The sequence below is a fragment of the Solenopsis invicta genome, chromosome 3, assembly GCF_016802725.1.
Source record: "Solenopsis invicta isolate M01_SB chromosome 3, UNIL_Sinv_3.0, whole genome shotgun sequence".
Lineage (NCBI taxonomy): Eukaryota > Metazoa > Arthropoda > Insecta > Hymenoptera > Formicidae > Solenopsis > Solenopsis invicta.
Window position 1 is genome coordinate 2,402,494 of NC_052666.1, and position 19,563 is coordinate 2,422,056.

The 19,563-nt window shown below is 35.9% G+C and overlaps 2 protein-coding genes across 4 annotated transcripts in view; both read right to left on the minus strand.

The window, feature by feature from the left end:
* Positions 1–727: 727 nt before the first annotated feature.
* LOC105193621 (peptidyl-alpha-hydroxyglycine alpha-amidating lyase 2) overlaps positions 728–19,563 on the minus strand; it is a 37,690-nt gene continuing 18,854 nt past the window's right edge. The window contains exons 7-8 of the mRNA XM_011158146.3: positions 2,907–3,019; positions 728–973 (exon numbers count right to left, since the gene is read on the minus strand). Of these exons, the coding sequence (XP_011156448.1) occupies positions 866–973; positions 2,907–3,019 (221 nt within the window). The 3' untranslated portion in view covers positions 728–865. The remainder of the gene's footprint in view (positions 974–2,906; positions 3,020–19,563) is intronic.
* LOC105206891 lies at positions 9,348–15,144 on the minus strand. Of its 3 annotated transcripts, none has more exons than XR_005574323.1 (2): positions 13,675–15,144; positions 9,348–11,081 (listed from the first exon to the last, which is right to left on the minus strand). XR_005574323.1 is itself a non-coding variant. In XM_039446818.1 (2 exons), exon 1 carries the CDS (start codon positions 15,106–15,108, stop codon positions 14,017–14,019), a length of 1,092 nt encoding a protein of 363 aa, XP_039302752.1. In that variant the 5' UTR covers positions 15,109–15,144; the 3' UTR covers positions 9,348–13,904; positions 13,996–14,016. The 3 variants fall into 3 exon arrangements, 1 of the variants encoding a protein (XP_039302752.1); XR_005574322.1 differs by having other exon boundaries at positions 9,348–10,448; positions 10,536–15,144; XM_039446818.1 differs by having other exon boundaries at positions 9,348–13,904; positions 13,996–15,144.

The following is a 19,563-nucleotide window of genomic DNA, read 5'->3' on the forward strand; positions in this document are numbered from 1 at the left end:
CTTTCTCTCACTCACTCCACCCGAACGGCAATGTGTTTTTCTCTCATTCGCTCCGCCCGAATGGCAATATAACTTTAAAGATATACTGAGAGTTCACGGTTTTCTCTTATTATGTTCAAAAAGGCTTGATTCATAAATAAAACTGAACTGTATTACTCGAAAAAGAGGGAAAACCGAATAACAACCAACAACGTCCGCTCGTCGCCAGGCAACCAAAAACTCGCGCCAACCTTATCTCTTCTGGTAGCGACATCGTCATGCAGGTCTATCACTCGATCAACTGCACGCACGAAACATGCCACGCGGGAAGTTTGAACAAGATTAGAACTAGGTATTATTGGCGATCCGAAATGATACAAATTGAGTGTTAACTTTCAAATAAATTCACTTAAGGGTTAAAATTATTTTAATACTTCGGACTGCCAATGCCTAGTTGGGTGTATTTTTTCGTAAGGGTTTTTTTGGGCGTTAACCCTCAATTGACGGTCCAGAATCACAGCCAAATTTGGGGGTTCTTTTTGAGAGTTTAACACTCAAATTTCAACGTTCTTCTTAAGTGTTTAACACTCAAACTTGAGGGTTTTTTTGCAAGGTTTGAATAAATAAAATTAAAGTTTAAAGAAATAAAATTTTATTCAATTTGATTCAACATAAAAAAATCTTTGTACATCTTTAATATTTGAACAACGTAGTATTAAGTTGAAACGCTATGGAATTTTTTTTATAATTTTTTATACTTTGCAATTTAACGAGATACTGGAAGAGGATAGTGTATTATCACATTTTCATGAATTTGATTTTTGGTTTACATTTTAAAATTATAAATAGCATCAGACGACAGATTTTTGCTGTGACATTAGTTGCTTTACCTAGTCACTAGGTCAAATTTCCATACTTTATTTGGCCCAATTTCTGACACATAAAGAGCTTTACCGTACGGACATACAGCGATGGCATGAGGCATTGTGAAAGTCTGTGGAAAATACAGTATACGGTTATTTTTATAATAAATAGTAAAATATTAAAATAATTTTGAATGTTAATAATGGTCACTTTGGATTCTCAAATACATCAAAAATTTATATTGAACGTATATAAAAAGAAAAAAGGAATATTTCCGTTTTGAGAATATTTTTATTTCCGAAATGTTAAATATTGAAATAAGATTATATAATGTTAAATAAATAACTTGTTGAAGAACTTTGGATATTTTTATCGAGAAAGATATATTCTCATTACGCTAAGGCCATATCGAATGCTATGTACGGTACGTATACTACCTTAACAAAAATAAAAATTGGAGTGAAAGTCGAATATAAAAGTAAACAATGGATCATGTTAAGGAAGCGTTGACACCTCGTTTACGCTTTTTATTTTCGACAGGACTGTAATCGCTATGTTTTCTACATTGAGTAATCAACCTAAAAATTATGTTTTGGATCAACATTTTTATTTACAATATAAGAACTACTTTTAAATATGTTTGAATATGAGTTTCAATTTCTCGGTACAAATTTTTTTATATATAGTTAAATATACTTATCATATCCCATACAGCACAAAACATTTTTAACATATTTTAAATAAAGATTTAAATATTTTTAAAATAATTATATGTTCATTAGATCTTGTCCAATATTTTCAAAAATATTTTGGGAACATTTCATGTATACTGAAATGTATTCAATAAATTTACAAAATTTTTTAGTAATATTACTTCAAAAGGTATGTTTAAAAGATAATAAAAATGTTTTACAAAATATTTTAAAAATATTTTTATGTCCGCTAGGTTCTAGTAAAAGAAAATTTTTAAAAACGTTAAATTTTATTAAAATTACTAAAATTACTTTTTATTTCAATCCGGAGTCCAATTTTGGGGAATTGTTTTCAAGAAAATATTCTCGTTGACAAGAATGAAAAATCATATAATTCTACGTCTTTTATTCTATACTAAGATTTTTTTTAATTACAAAGTACACAACTTTAATATTCATCCAGCGGCAGTGCAGCATACTGCTCGAAAATCCAAATTATTTAATTAACATTTTTACTAGGTATAAAATATATTTTTGACAATATTTCTAATGTATTTTTAAAATAATTTAGCCACTTTTGTTTCCAAATTTTTTTTAAATATTGTCAAGATGTTTTTAGAATATTTCTCATAATATTTTTATTTTTAAAATGTTTTTAAAAATCTTACTATTTTTATGTTTTAAAACTTTTTCATAATATTGTTGAAACCTTTTTAAATTGTTTTTTGTAATATTTTTTTAAGACATTTTTTTAAAAAATTTTATGAACAATTTTTCCTTTATTTTTTTTCTCGTGAAATTTAAATAACATTTTGTGCGTATGGGAGACATAAGAATATAAAATTATATATTTTTATATATAATTATATAGAGTGTATATAGCATATGCAGCTATCGCCAGACACTATATTGTTGATAAAAAAAATTTATTTTTTAAAACAGCGAAAATATAGGATATGTGGTACTTGTTACGATCGTAGAATTATTTAATAATATTTTTTATCTGTGAAAAAGTAAAAAAGTAATAGAATAAAAAATAATATTTTCAAGAATTTAAATTTTTTAACATTATTGTTATCAAAGTATTAAATTGTTTTCCAAATGACTATTATATCAAAATATAAAAATGTAACGTTTTACAGAAATTAAAATTATCAAATTCTTTTAAGGGGATAAAATTATATTTAAGCAATATTATCATTGTTTAACATACATATGAGCAAGAATATAATTTCTTTTTTACATTTAAATGAAATACCATAAATGGGGGTTAATTAAAATAATTAGTTTTAATTAGATACTAATGTTTGAGAATGTTTTTTTTTGTGCAATAATTAATTATTACATCAGAAAAATAAGTGTAATACTTACTGAGGATTCCGGACTCCAAAATTCGGTTACATTATGATTTACAGGATCGATAGTGAAACCCTTAATTTGTATGTTTCCGGGAGTCATACCGTTAACGGCATAAATAAAACCACCTAAAATTAACGACATGGTATAGTATAAAAAATAATAGATAAGTTGAATAAAAATGTAAATATATTTAGTTTTCTTGAGTTTTTTTATTCATCTAACACATAATAAATATTAAAAATATTTGTTAAAAAATAATGTGTTAAAAAATAATCAAAAGTATTAAAGAATAACGGAAATACAATTATAATTTTTAATTGTTGATTTTTAAATATTATATGTCTTAAATAATGTGCACTTAATAAATCGTGCATAATAAATAACACTTCTATTTTATTACTTTATACAATTTATCTTTATCTAGCTGGTTTGTGATTAATTAAGAGTATTCTATGACTTTTTCTACAAACGCACAGCTTAACTAACCTAGCAAAGTATTTTACATATCTCGCATTATTTATCAAATTCTTTTGTTTCAATGTAAAAACGCGTCGACGATTTTACATTTCTATCAAAATTAAATTAACTATATAATTGTGTCTACACCTACATCGTTTAAGTCGATGTTTTTAGGTTGAATAGTACAATACAAAGAAACGAGAGTGTACTTCTTTCTCCTCTCGCTCGTCTCGCAACTGTCTTTTTTTCTTCCTATTGAATCTAGCCTTTTAGTATAGATTGTACTACCCGAAAATCACATAATTTAGGTCAGTGACGTCATTCTTCTTTCAACTCTCTCACACCATATGCACGCTTGTACACATGACAAAAAGAGAGAAAAAGAACGCACTTCAACACAGAGCGGTTTTTGTTACTTTTGTACCTGAGATTACTCACATTTTTGGATGGACGCAGTTTAAATATTCTGTGCTGAAACAAGTATGTCTGTCCTAGAACATTTTTTTTATTTGGAATTTTGTGTGGCAAACGCGGGGAAAAAGTGGCGGACACGGACATTGGTTATACTATACTACAAGCGAGTCTGCATCTCGTTAGTTATTGAGAATTTTGCAACATGGTACGAGACTTATTTGCTGAATTTGACTTGCTCTATCAATTCACGAAAAATGATTTGGTCATTACCAGACATTCAGTAAGAACTTTCATAATCTGATAAGCGTCTCACAATCAGTCATATTTCTTATGATACGTTTTTTTTACATGATAGAAAATTTTAACTCGGGATTCACCTAAATCTGATAAAAAGTCGAAGTTGACTGGATCTATTGGAGCCGATTTTTTTATTATTTCCATTATTTCTTCATTATTTTTCACGGTTTTCTTTTTTATAGTTTTCTTTGTCATGGCATTCTTTTTACGGCGCCTTTTTTTACGACGCTTTTTTTCACGGCGACCTTTTGCACGGCGTTCTTTTTTTCGGCATCGTTTTTCACAACGTTCTTTTTTACGGCGTCTTTTTCACGGCGCTCTTTTGCATGGCGTTTTTTTCACGGCGCTCTTTTGCACGGCGTTTTTTTTTTTCGCCATTGTTTTTCACGACGTTCTTTTTTACGGCGTTCTTTTCCCGGCGTGTTTTTTCAAAGCGTCTTTTTCACGGCATGCTTTTTTACGGCGATTTTTTCACGGCGTCTTTTTTTCGACGTTTTTTTTACGGCGTCTTTTTTTACTCCTTTTCTTTTTTTTACTTTAATTTTTGCCAGTCGCATGACGAAAAGAGAGAGAAAAGGAAAAAAAAGAGAACGCACTTCAACTAAGAGCGGTTTTTGTTACTTTTGTACTTGCATTACCCACATTTTGGACGGACGCAGTTTAAATATCTTGTGTTGAAATAAGTATGTCTGACCTAGAACATGCTTTCTATTTGGAATTTTATGTGGCAAACACGGAAAAATAATGCCGACCCGGACATTGGTTATACTATACTACAAGTGAGTCTGCATCTTGTTAATTATTGAGAATTTTGCAACATGGTACAAGACTTGCTCAGTTTGACTTGCTCTTTCAATTCAGGAAAAGTGATTAAGTCATTACCAGACATTCTGTAAGAACTTTTGAAATCTGATAAGCGTCTTAATCATGTTTCTTATGATCTTTCTTAAATGTTAGAAAATTTTAACTCTGGACTCACCACCTATATCTAATAAGAAGTCGAAGTCGATTAGATCTGGTGGAACCGATTTTTCCATTATTTCCGTGTAATGCTGGTACTTTCCCGTACGGTATATCAGGATAGGTGGCTCGGATGGGCTCGCCGGATATCAAGGTTTTCAGTAATAATAACTCCGTGATTTGATTGTAAAGATATAAACGGGTGTAAATATATTCGTTAAATGTGATTTACGTACAACAAATAACAACTTCGTGATTTCCGATAAAACAATGAAAAGAAGCGTAAATGTATTTATCTCCAATTCACAATTTAAACGGGCGATCCAATCATGTAAATTAACGATTAAGTCAACGGGTAGGCTGATACTCATGAACGGTACAAATAAACGGACTTGGATATGCGCGCCAAGCGATACACACGGATTTCTATTCGGAGAGAATGATGTGGACGGATTCGTATTCTGTGCTCGGAGTCAATGATTGAGGTTGCCATAAAGCGGCGAACTCTATGAGCGTTAGACGGGCCGTGATTGGCCCGTGTGCCGACCGGTCGCAATCGCGGGATCGGCGGTGCGCGGCGCGGCAGACGGTTTCTGGCTACGCGGGTGTAGCCGAAACGACGGAGACCCGCGCGATCTTATCCCACGGGGGTGGACATCCCGTGGGATACGGTTTTCTAGTGGGCCGGACACAAAGAACGTCGGTGGGTTGGTCCTGAGAATACCCATGAGCGGACGGACGGTTCCGATTGGCCGAGAATACCCGGCCATCGGCACGACGAAAATGCCCGTCGTACGGAGGCGGGAACTAAAATATTCGTTCTCGAGGAGGTGCTCGAGGATGCCCGAGCGAGGAAGCGTCGAGTATGCCCGGTCCTGGAGAGAGGATCTGGTGAGATCGGTAGTTCGGTGTGATCTCTATTCGGCTGCCCACTGCCGGCTTATATATCGGTCCGCGCGGCTGGACGCACCAATCAGCGCGCGCGGCCGGGCCGGTCGGAGTGGGAATGCTTACCGAACGCGGCGCGTGGCGCGCCGGTTGCGCGTTGTGGCACGTGGTCGCGGTAAGGTTAGCTGAGCATACGCACGTGCTCGCCTTATGCATGTCGGTCGGCTGTTCGGACTGGTGTGGGGGTATGGTGGAGGGGCGCAATGTTACACTACCCCCTCCGCTTTTAAGTGGTGAACTCTGGCCACTACGCCGGGAATTCCCGCACGTAGTGGCAAGTCCGTTACGGCCAAAGCGGAGGGTGTACCTCTTCCCGCCGATGCGTCAAGAAGTCAAAGTTGATTAGATCTGGTAGAGCCGATTTTTCCATTATTTCTATTATTTCTTCATTTTTTTTTAATGGTTTTTTTTGTCATGGCGTTGTTTTCACGGCGTCCTTTTTCACAGCGTTTTTTTTTACGGCGGTTTTTTTCACCGCGTTCTTTTTCACGGTGCCCTTTTTTACGGTGCTCTTTTTCACGGCGTCTTTTTTCTCGGCATCCTTTTTCACGACGTCTTTTTCACGGCGTGCTTTTTCATTGCGTCTTTTTTCATGGCGCCTTCTTTTTTTTCTTCTTTTCTTTGTCCACTTTTATTTTTGCTATTTGCATGACTGATAGATCTGAACTACTTTATAATTTGTTTTCTCCACCTTCTCTTCTTTTTTTTGTGTGTTTTTTACACCCTTATCATCTTGACATTTAAAAACCTCCTTTACCTTTTACCTTTACCTTGGCCTTGTCTGATGCCTCGTTTTACCTCTGCCGCTACTACACGAAATCCGCCCCGTCTGTCTTAAAGAAACGGAAAACTGCAAAGCGCAATTTCGTCCGGTATCACACCTGTTCTCGTAGTTTGTTAAAATATTTATCATATTTGCAAATTGAAAAATATAATAAATTTTAATGTTAAATTAATTACTTGGAGTAGTCATATAACCATATTATTCGAAAATATTTATAGAAAATTATCTGAGCTAATGAATTTATAAGTCATCTTTTGGTTTTCATATTTTAAAATTTATAAGATTCGTAGAATAGTATAGAAAGCTAGATTTCATAGGTCTCTCACCTATGCGATGAGATAATCTGTTGATAATTAATTTAATGCCTTCGCGAGCAGAATATAAATTCCGACGAGTTTATCGAACTAAATCTCGCAGAGAAAATCGAAATTAATGGATATCTAAGCATGCCTAGTACCCTGGAATTTAAATGAGATAGCAGCGATATACAAAGTGTCTCAGAAATCGCGCGTTCCACTGAGAAAGACAGGAAGAATGGAGAGCTTGTTTATCTAAAGAAAGAAAAAAAAACTGAGAAGATGCATCAATGTTTAGACATTAATGGTTACAAATAAGTCTACTTGAAGCCCTACATTAAGTGTCTCCGCGTGAAGTTATGGTCACGCTTCATACTGAAAGAAATGCGAGTTGAATATTCGCGACGCGGACTGAAGTCATCTTCATCATTCATAATAAAGGTCTTACGCACTACTATTTCTCTCGCGCAGTCTACGTTTTGTAATCCAAATGGAAAGTCATCGCGCCATTTCATGTGGATGCGTATTCATACGCAATTTAAAATTATTTATTTCCAAACGTGTTTCTTGTACCGAACTTTTCGATAAATCGAGCTATGGATTTCACGATGGACATCAACGTATTTTTGGACATAGCGTTACTAGATCGTGTTTAAACGTACATACGTTATAGTTACCGAAATATTCGGCGACAACGCTTCCAGGGCGGAAGTGCCGATAATCGTCAATAACTCGGCAAAGTCATCATTGTTATGATAAAATAGAATTCTCTACATTTTCGCTATAAACGATAAATAAGGTAGATAAACGATAGATAGATTGTTTTAATAGAAATTACATTTTGTTAGCCATTGTCGAAACGTGCAACGTGGTGATTTTTATAAACGGCGTGATCTTCCATTTGATTTTTTTGCCGGGATGAAATACACTTTAGACTCATGATGGAATCATAAACGTGACGGTCGTAAGTCATAAAATTTTATGGATCGGCGGCGTAAAATTCAATCAGTACAAAATTACCTTTTCAAAAAAAGGTAAAAAAAAGGCGGTATTTATGTGTGTGCGCGCATCTTATCTTTAATTTTTCCTAAAAACACAAGTGGTACTATTTCTGTATTTTAACAAAGAAATTTTTCTATGCTAACCCATGTTGTACTTTCTTTAATTTTTATATAAAACCTAAGTGATTCTATTTGTGCATTTTCATTGAAAAATCTTCCTATTTCTAACCCAAGTAGTATTTACTAAAAAATAAATATTTTAAATTTAATCCAGCCTAAATGTATTCTTCCCAAAAAATGTATGAAATCTTTAAATTGCGCCATTTATAAAGAGAATATGTTGCTCTTTGAAATAATTGTTGTACTACTTTTAACAAATAAAATGCAAGTGATAGTATCTTTATTTTTTAAATAAAATCCAAGTGGTATCTTTAATTCCTTTCTAAATAAAATTCAAGTGATACTATCTGTGTATTTCTATTGAAAAATTTTTCTATTTTAACCTAAGTAGATGTACTTAATTTTAAAAAGTTTCAAAGGAATATATAACATTTAATCTTAAAGAATTAAGGAAAAAACAGAAATGGGAAAGTTTTATTAAAATATAAAATTTTTAAACTACAAAAAATTGCCGCGTTTAAAAAATTGCTATTGTTACCATAAGTCCCCCGAATAATTCTCTCTATTCCTCTCTCTCTCTCTCTCTATCTATCTCTCTCCACAATAACGTTTTTTCCCGAATAATTGTTATTTGCTAATTCAATTTTTAATAAATTAATATGAATTTTTATTATGTTTATATTAGGTTAATATTAACCTATTATCAATTTAATATAAATTCTATATTAATTTATTAAAAATTAATTTAGCAATAACAATTATTTAGGAATAAACGTATTGCTTTCTCTCTCTTTCTCTCTGTCTCCCTCCCTCCTACGCGTTATCGCTCGCACACGTTAAGGCTATTGTACATGGTTATTTCTTACACTCACACACATTATGTTCTCGGTCGCATAGTATGACTAATGCTTTATCTTCTATGGCAATAATATATACTCAAACAACGATTAAACATTAATTGAACATCAATTGAACCACGTTGTTCTATGATGGAACATCTATTGAACCACATTGATCAATAATTGAACATCAATTGAACGTCTATCGAACCACATTGTTTCATGATTGAACGTCTATCGAACCGCGTTGTTCCATAATCGTACTACTATTGAATTATTATACTACTATTGATTCTTAACTATCGTGATAGGGAAAGAAAAAAATTATATATATATTTATGTATTTTATATTTTTATTTTTTCAAATAATACAATTTTTCTTTTGGCGTTGTGACCACCAATTATACATTTTAAATACATTTTGTAATGCGCAATTCTTAACATGTTTTCCACATTGTATAGTGTTAGTAGCATCTAATTTATTCAAAGATTCCATGTCTTCATAATCAGCATTCATGGTCTTGATGACTACATTATCTCTCGCATCAGCATCCAGCATATCCTTCAACCACTCTTGTTTTTCATGCTCCTTAACATATACAAGATCTTCATCATCGTCATCGCCGTCATCGTCGTCGTCACCATCGATGTCATCATTCTTTATCATTCCATACACAGCTCTCGTAATCAGATCTTTCGCAATCCAATACGGGACCATCCCATCGTGCCATTGCAATCCATGATGATAAGCAGTCAACCAAGAAACGTAAGACTTTTCGGATTTTAGCAATGCGTCCCATGGTATAGAATTTGTAAAAATGTAATATGAGAGAACGTTCTTCTGTCTCAATACCGCCACTTCCTTCACGACAAATCTTTTTCTAACAATGAAACCTTGCAGGTCTGCAAATGTTGGCACGACCATAACGAGTAATTTTTTGAGACTGCTTTTTATTACAAAACATCTTGATTTTTATATGACAGTATTTTTACATGATTTTGCGCATTACGTTGGTCAATAGGGAATATTCAATCACGCGATCGTGTATAATGAGACAGTAGGCGCTAGTATTTGCCGGTGCATTCTCTTTCAATTCAAATTCCAATCTCACATCAACGGTAGCGCTCTTAATAGACTCGTTTTGTCGCGAGCAGTCAATGACCGTAGCATAAGATTTAAATGCTGCTACGTCAAACATCGGTTCCAAACATTTATGTTACTGCTGATATAAGGATCGATCCGGGAAACTGAGATGACTACGAAATGACTGGGTGGAACACTGAATACTTGAGAATGACTGAATATATTTATGACTTTACAATCGTGCGCGTGGTCTGTCCGCCATTACACTCGTAACGTGAAGAAGAAGAAGGAAGCTCGCCGGCGCGCCACCGTTCGGTCAGGACCGTCGTTCCTTTCGTTGCGACTAGGGGAACTAAAGTAACTAGCTGGGTCTACATCCTCCCCTCCTTAAGGTGATTACTTAACAAAAAATAAGTGATTTCTATGTAGTATCTTGTACCTTTTTTTAACTAATAAGACAATCTCACTGGGGTGACTATCTTCCGCCCGCTCTGCGAACGCATTTCAGTCGGTTCCTCATTCTTTGATTTTATATTCTTCTCTGAAGTTTTCGGGAGCTGGGGCGTGACTCGTTTCGCTTTTGGTTTGGTCGCAGAACTGGGTACGGCTGACGCTCGTTTGTATTGTTGCCTCATCTCCTCCGATTCTTCTGCTGCTGGGACTTGATAATAAGACGGACGAAAATGTGCATACATGTCATACAAGAGAGCATATTTGCCTTTACCAAAGTCTAGATTCAGATCATCGTAAGGATAAAATTCAGAGTTTAGATAAAGTTTTACATTGGTTATTTTACTGGTATCGAGGTATCTCTTGTCAGCTCTCATAATATTTTTTCTATTAGTCTGCAGAGCAAAAATGACATATCGTGGTTTTTCTAGCTGAATTGCAATCTTGACTGCCCAGGAATGCTTCGTCGTACTTGGCAATAGGGATACTCATATAGATCCCATGAACGGAAACTCGCACTCAGGTATCGCCCGCTCTGCAAAGTTCGCAACATGGATAGTTTGTTGACTTCATTTAACATAACATGAGGCATACGTCATTGCACTTTGAATAATTCAAGTTTCGGTTCCATCGCTGGATCTCCCACAAGACAATTATTATCATTGCGCGCTCGTATCAAAATTAACTCATGACAAGCATTAACTATCACATATCGCACACAATACATGAAACGCAACTTATAAGATACATATAGAATATTAAATATAAAATACATAATTTATATTATAGAACGTATTTACAATGGTATTTGATAATGTCCCCATGGTAGTGTATTGGTGGAATCAGGCACGATATACCGCTTATCGTCGTATGGACTTAGAGCAATTTTTGTTTCCGATATTGTATACCTACACCTTATGCAATTTTGATCGTATACAAGTTTGCTTTCGCGTCAATTCAATTTCGTCGTGGAGACATCTCGTGTAATCCTGAAATGTTATGGTTCTGGCTACAACGTTGTTTTTTACGCCTTTAATCTTTTTTGTATCTTTTTTACCTTCGACGCGTAAAGCATACATCTTTGCTCTAAGCCCAACGAACTCAGTCATGATAGCGCCATTATTTTCATCTTTCATTAAACCGGGAACTTTTTTGTTAGAGAGAGGCATACCATACTTATTATTTATCGGGTAGTCGCTTGTGTCAAACCTGTGAATATCGCGTTTCATTATTTCATATATGTATGTCATCGCATTCGATATGATAAATAAGACTGTCGGTGTCGGTATACATTACTTTGCATTTATCGTGATATAGTGGAAGCACATACTCGTGATGAAATTCATATAGACATGTTTTAGAAATATCGAGGATACACATACCTACGTATATCGGTTTATAAAATTTCACCTCGAGTTTATGCAATTCTATCGCAACCAGATTTTCTGAAACAACGCTTCTGCTGTGGAAGTTTGGTTTCGCGATCATTGCCTCCGCACCGTGCCGTCCGTCCCATTTAGTTAATAATTTCACACTGACGCGATTACGCACATTTTCCATGGTTTTCCCGAATACCGCGTTATTCATAAGTTTATATAAATTTTTCTCGAAATCGTTTTTAGCATTAGTTCTGAAATTTGTATTAAGTTATATAATCGCGAAGCCATGGAGATATTGTGTGAATTTCAATATACGGTGGATTTTTGTTACGCGAAGACCGTGGCGCATGCACTGCTGTAGGTTGCGGTAGTGAATGACGTAACGCTCTTTTTCGCAAACTGTCGTAAGCAATTTCTCCTCTCGCTTGCCAGGTGGTTTATCGCGTATCGGACAGAAGGGTAGATCGGTGTGCGCGTCGTGTATTGGGATACTCGAGGTCGACTTCAAGGATATAGCCTGTTGATGATTCGAGCGCGATTGATGATACGTCAAAATTTGTTACGTCATTGACCCATTGGAAATTTTCATAAGGCAAAGATTGACACATTGCCCATTCGTACAAATTATTTACATCGAAGTACATTAAGTATGACGATGGTTTCAACGGATCATACGACTGCATGTATTTGTTGTTAGCTTGTGCATATCTATCAGAACATTGACTTAAACCGCCGCGTATACCGCGTTCTATAAACATAACCATGTCAATGTCCGTAAGCAGTTCAAAAGTAATTTTTGTATACTTTAACATAGCGTTCCACGTGTATCCTGGGAGAGTATAATAATGTGCGGGATCGAGACTGTAACTTTCGAGACATTTGTCGCGGAAATTTTCAAAAATGTCTGCTAACAACAAAACATCAATTTTGAGGTATAAATCGCTATATTCACCTAGCGTACGAACAGAGAACCGTTGCTATACATTGACGGCGTGAGCGTAATCACTCTCAGATACCGTGTCACCGCTAAGAGAGCTGTAAAATGATTCGCGTGATGGTAGACATGTTTCCTCCAACTTTTCAACACTGTCAACATATTTGTAAGGGAATACTCCTTTTCGCGTCAATAAATTGAAATTTTCTGCTGATATGTCTTTAAATTGAGATTGTAAAATTTGGAGTTTATCCTTATTCAAAAACGAAGCCAGTTTGTCGAGACTGGCATTAAGAAATTTATACGAATCGATAAATTGTAATTTTATACAAGTTTTCTGATTTTCTGTAGCTTTAATATTTTTTGTGAACGAGATATATTTTTCTTTTGTGATGGGAAGTAAATCTACTTGCCCTTCCAACGCCGTGGCTATTTCCTTGATTATAAAATGTGAATCGTAGCCTGACAAATTATGAAATATTACCGTAATGTAAAACGATTGTTTATAATTTAAGTTGCAATTTGAATGCGCGGGACCTCTGTATCTGCCGGTTAAATGGCAATGATCACGTACCCGTTTATCGTCTTGTATAAATGGTTTCTCGCATATGTGACAATGTGTTGCGTTATGGTATGCCTCCCACTGTTCCTTTGATAACGCGTTCATGGGAACATTGGTGGATATAATTGATTTTACTTTATACGCTAAATTTTTCAATTCTTCGATGAATCACGAGACACAATTGAGATCGCGACGAAACCGGTATGCGGATAGTGCATCATTGTAGGAACATCGCATGTCCTACGTTAAATACCTCATGTCTTTGGTATGTGTATGATGTTTTGCTAGCATCCGATTCCATCTTTTCGAGGACACTCAAGATCAGCGTAAACGACGAAAGGAAGTCGCTCCTTGTTGCGATAATTTTCAAATCGAAGCCACTTGTTATCTTCGTTCGGCAATCGGATGGCACAGTCGTTCAGCCTTCCGCAGTCCACCGCGTGCGTCTTTAACTTTTCATTGGAGCTGAAGTAATGTAGGCATCTGTAAATAATAAATAAAATGTTTTAAAAATATTATTCAAAAATGTTTCAATTAAATTTTATTTTTCTTGAAATTATTTTATTACACTTACCGATCGCAAATGTATTTTTTATTATTTTTCTTGCTTAATTGTGAGCTCACAAGACGAGATAGATTTTTGATCCATGCATAATGGCCGAGATTTTTGTCTTGTGGATCTTCCACGTAAGTTGACGTGTCTCTCCTTTTCGTCGTCAGTGAGCCGTATCGGGAGAACAGTCAATCTCTTTTCTTCCTTCTGTCCACTGTACACGTTAATCGACACACTGTTCCCACGTTCAAATTTTTTAATGTCTTTTAGCATCACTAGGAACTCTATGCCGTCGAAGTTAAGTACCGTTGCGTAATACGGATAAGAAGATGTTCGGTTCACATGAAGCTCAGCTTGATAAAGAACGGTCACCACTGACCACGCAAAACACGCATTGTCCTTTGATTTTACGTTGATCACCGCTTTCTTCAACATAATTTCACGTGGTAATGCAATATCACATCCCGCAAGCATTGGATTAAGTTTGTTTATGTTCACCGTCAAATTCAGGATTCGTGACAGCGCCCATCCGCTATCACGTTCTTGAAACTCGTCAAGCATTGTCAATGTGATTTTGATGACGTGCTGCTCGTACCACTCGTGCAGATTTGAGATGCGATAAAGTTCATAATTTTTAGTGGTAACATTTTTATTGTTACGTTCACCACGAAAGTTCGTAAATTCACCGTTGAACACGGTGTTCATTTTTACGCTACCGTGTTTTTCAATAGTCTCTCGCACTTGATTGAACACAATTTCGCGCACATCTTCAAGAAACTGACGCGGTTCGATGTGTTTAGAATTAATTACCGCACCGGTCAGAACACGACTCTTGAACGCGGTATCAATTTCTCGCCAAACGAGTCTTTCCGCGTTATCACTAGTGCCCGCGTAATCACCAACGTGCACGAAACGTCTCTCTAACAGAGTCTTTTCACTCGCGAGTCGCGCGATTTTCGCTACCACAGATTGTCTATGTCCAACGGTGAGCCGAGGACGTTTAGCGCGACTAAGTTCTTCGAGCTGCTCAATGCACTCTTCACATCGTTGCAGCCACGCGAAACACTGCACCAAGGTAGTAATCTCACGGCACTGCTCCAATAATTGAAGTTCCATCTGTTCAAGATGCTCCATTTTCTTGAATAACTCGGAGAAAAAAAAACACAAAAGAAAGAAAATAAACACTAATGAATATATAACTTTTAAAATGTTTTTTTTGCAATAATCTTTCAATTTGTGCAAATATGGCACAAATTACGTGGCATAATTTGGTACAACGGGGTGTCACATTCTGTACAATATCTCTGGCGAATATCTGCAACTTTGCGAATCCTGTGTCTACGAACAGCACAGGCACCTTCAAATTCTGCACGCAAACTTACTACACATTTGGAGCAGTACTTATGTTGTGGGTAGTCTCTCTCCAAGAAATAAAAATATACTACGCACATTTTTTTGGAGTCGTCAAAAGTGTTTATTTCAGCCTGTTTGAAATCTTGAAACTTTCCTCCTTGAAGCTGTTTGTCAAACGTTTCTTCATCAGTATTACTTTCATAATTCGAATCATCAGAAAGAACGTTGTCGAAATCTTCTTCTACTTCAAAATCTTTATCAAAATCTTTATCAAAATTGTCCATTAATTCATCTTCTATCTCCATTTCATCTTGCGGCACTATATTTTCTTCTTGTTCCATCTCCGTGAGGAAAAAATATATACGAACATTTGAAATCTTCTTCTTATAGAACTTCTTACTGATCTTTTCACAAAACTTCTTACTGAACTTTTCACTAAACCTTCAACTCAAAAACTGACCGAGAGTAGCTCAGACTTCTCGGTTTTATACTGAGCTAGGACAATTGAGGACAATTTTAAAAAAATGTATGTCTCATGATGTTGTTGAGATAAAATAAATTCAATGTTTTTGAAAAGATGACATTCATCATGGAATAAATCTTGTTGTTGAACCCAGTTTCCTTGTTTTTGAATCATTCCCAATGATTTTAAGCGATGTGAAATTGCTGGTTGAGTCACTCCTAATGTAAGTGCAAGTGCTTCTTGCGTTTGGTACGAATCTTCATCTAATAATGTTTCCAATTCCGCGTCTTCGTACACTTTCGGCCTTCCGCTACGTTCTTTTTCTTCGACGTCAAATTCACCGTTCTTAAACTTGTGAAACCACTCACGGCAACTTCTCTCACTTCAGGCAGCCTCACCATATGCTTCTACAAGCAATCGATGCGCCTCGGCTGCAGATTTCTTCAAATTAAAGAAGTAAATCAAAAGCTCCCGCAAATGACGCTTATTCGGCTCAAAACTCGACATTTTCGCACGAAAAAAGATATATGATGCTGATACAAAATCGCTAATACTTTAAGGTTATGTTGTTGCCAGATGTCCTTACGATATAACGTTTCACAACAGATAATTTCAACCATAACATACTAGTGGCGCCATTTTTTGTGAAACGGCGGAAACTTATTTATACTCCTAATAATTAATTGCTTGATATCAATTAAATTAATTAAAGAGGGGAACCCTCCCCCGTGACGTCACACATTTCCCCCGTGATGTCACACACCTCCCCCGTGACGTCACACACCTCCCCCGTGACGTCACACACCTTCCCCGTGACGTCACACACCTCCCCCGTGACGTCACACACCTCTCCCGTGACGTCACACACCTCCCCCATGACGTCACACACTTCCCCTTTCCCCCACCACTAAGTGGTCCAGAAACCGCCTCTATCATCTACTAGCTCGAGAAGAATGGTCGTATTTATGTAACGTATACGCGGACGCCATAGAGAGCCTCGCTGAGCTTCTGGCCGTGTATAGTTTATCACAGACAGAGGCAAACGACCGCCGCATAATTTACTGCGCGCATCGAGTCGTCCGCGAATAAACGAAGTTAACGGTTGATCGTCTCGTGTAAGATGCAGAATCAGTTTTAGGTTTCGCTTTGTGCCTGCTTCGCGTGACGGCCGTCACGTCTCGTGTACTCCTCTTTCTTAAAATGATATCGCAAGTCACTGTTGTGACACATTTCCCTATTAAATAGCATTCACGCGTCACTGATGATATGATACAAAATGCACGAGGCATATTTTTTAAAAGTTCCAACACAATACTGACTGCGACATGATGACTCGTTGAATTCTCTCTCGCCTTTGAAACGACTTTTGATTCATACGAACTTGAATTCGCCCGACGTACTGTGCAGTAAAACGTCTAGCATGACGATTTCTTTCTAGAGTAAACGCCATTGTCCAGGTGATAATTTTTTGTTCCAACGTGTGAGCATGAATAACGTATCAGTACGACGAGGTACGAAACGTGATCTCACGGAATCGGGAAGCGAGTTTCGTCGGAATAATGAATTTGAGGCGCCGACACGATCGGAAAAAAAAATCTCGACCGACAATGTTCTCTCAAATGAGAAGTGGTGCATTCGGATCGAGTGCCAAGTACGTTTGCCAGTGTGTATCGCTTAATCCGTAATCATGCGTAAAATTTGCATAAGGGTTGCCTTTCAGCGTGGCCGAACTCGCCACGCTGCAAGCTACGAGCAAAGTGCAAAGTGAAAGCCGCGAAGCTCCGCCGGCGAAGCTGGTTTTGCCTGTCACGTACAGCTGGTGAAATGCACAAACAGACAGATCGCTTCGTTTGTGGTCCTTTCCCGTAAAAATACACGAACCCAACAAGAGGCTATCGCCGATCAAAACTAATAACATTTTTTTGTAAAACTGTCAGGAATAAGTAAGAGAAATTTACGACAAGAGACAAATGTTTTTTTTTTTTTTTTTTTTAATTTATCTTGATAAAATCTCAAGGGTAGAATGACAGAAATAAAATCTTAAATTTGAATTCCAAGAAGCCCATCTGTGGAACGTTTCTATTCAAATTTTTAACGCCTGTGCTTTCCTCTGACGCAAAGAAAATCATTGACGAAAGAACTTTATTTTATACTTTGTCCCCGATGCATGCTCGCGATTCGGATACAGAGAAATCGTATCAATTACGTGAAGGAGTGCGAGTAAATATTCCGAATTGCTGCACCTGTAAGACAGAATACGATCTGACGGCGCATCGTCGACCTTTGAAAAGCGTCTTTCCACAGACAAAACTACCGAAAGAATAAACACGTCCGACCTCGTTGAACCCCACTTCGCGCGAGCTCTTTTCCATTCCTCCTGTTTTTCACCCTATAAACAATTTGAATAAATTAGAGAAAGGAAAAAAAAATTATATACAACTATGTAAAAAATTTTTAAATATATTAAAATTTTACAGTTATAAAACACTTTCAAAAAATTGTATTAATTAAGTAAAAAACACAATTGCCAGTTTTAGTATACATTATAGTTTAAATATTCAGAAATTGTCATAATTTGCGAAAGAGTATAAAAATCCATGACATGTAAGATACAAAATTATAAAAATCTATGTTGCAAAAGTTTTCTTTTTTTTCCAAATAAAACTTAATTGATTAAAATCTAAAAAAAAAAATTTTTTTTTATTGGAAACTAAAAGTTTATTTAAAATTATATCTTTTTTTATATTAAAATAAACTTACTTAAATTGAAATTTAAATTTGTCATTAATCTTTCTTTCTATGTAAAGGATTGTTTTCTTTACATACTATATACACGAAACTGCATATAACATCTCTTTCTGAATCTAAGATGAATAATATTATAATAATTATTTATAATATTTATATCACTTATACATTGTTACTTACCCGTAGTATCGGGTAAATTTGCTCCATAATAGCTTTCGTACAATTTTACTATTGCCTGGAGGTTCTTAATCACTGTTTGTGTGGCACTTTCAACTACTTCAAGGTTCGTCTTCTCCATGATAAAAATTTATAAATAGTATAAAATGTACTATGAATGTTAAATCGATTTTAAGAAATAACACTGTATACGTATCCGCACTGGTTCGCCGTTTAAGGCAATCTGAACTGCTTTGTATTTCTCTCGTGACTGTTAGATATTTATATTTCAAATATATGTTTTTGTATGTTTATCGAAATCATGTAAAAGTCAAGGAAAGAAAGATGATCGAACGAATATACAAAAGCCGTTACGGAACTAATTCCGTAATAAAATAAAACTTTTCCGGACCTACGGATAAAAAAGAATGTAATTTAAATGAGATAAATATTATAAATAATTATCCATCACGTAGGTTCAGGATCGAGACGAGATAGAAAGGGAATCTTATTCAAATATAAAACTCGCGATTAACGATGTTGTATTTTTTTTTAACAGAAGTATAGCTTTTTGAAAGGATGACGTCCTCTCTGTAAATATATTGTTGAATAAGTCATAGGGCTGAACGTTTAGTCATGCTCCGGAGAACGTATGTTGATGGGCTCCCGCGAGCGACGATGCTCGATCGTGACGAGAACAATTATAGGCTCACGGAAGCGTCGGCCGTGATGATTTGCACAACGCCCGTGGACAGCCGTCATTTTCCCTTCTGAATTCCATTAACGACTTCTTGGCCGGTCAGCGAAAGTGCATTGACACGTCCGAGCCGCGAGACGAAAGCGCTTTTCTGCGCGCGTCCTGTCGCATC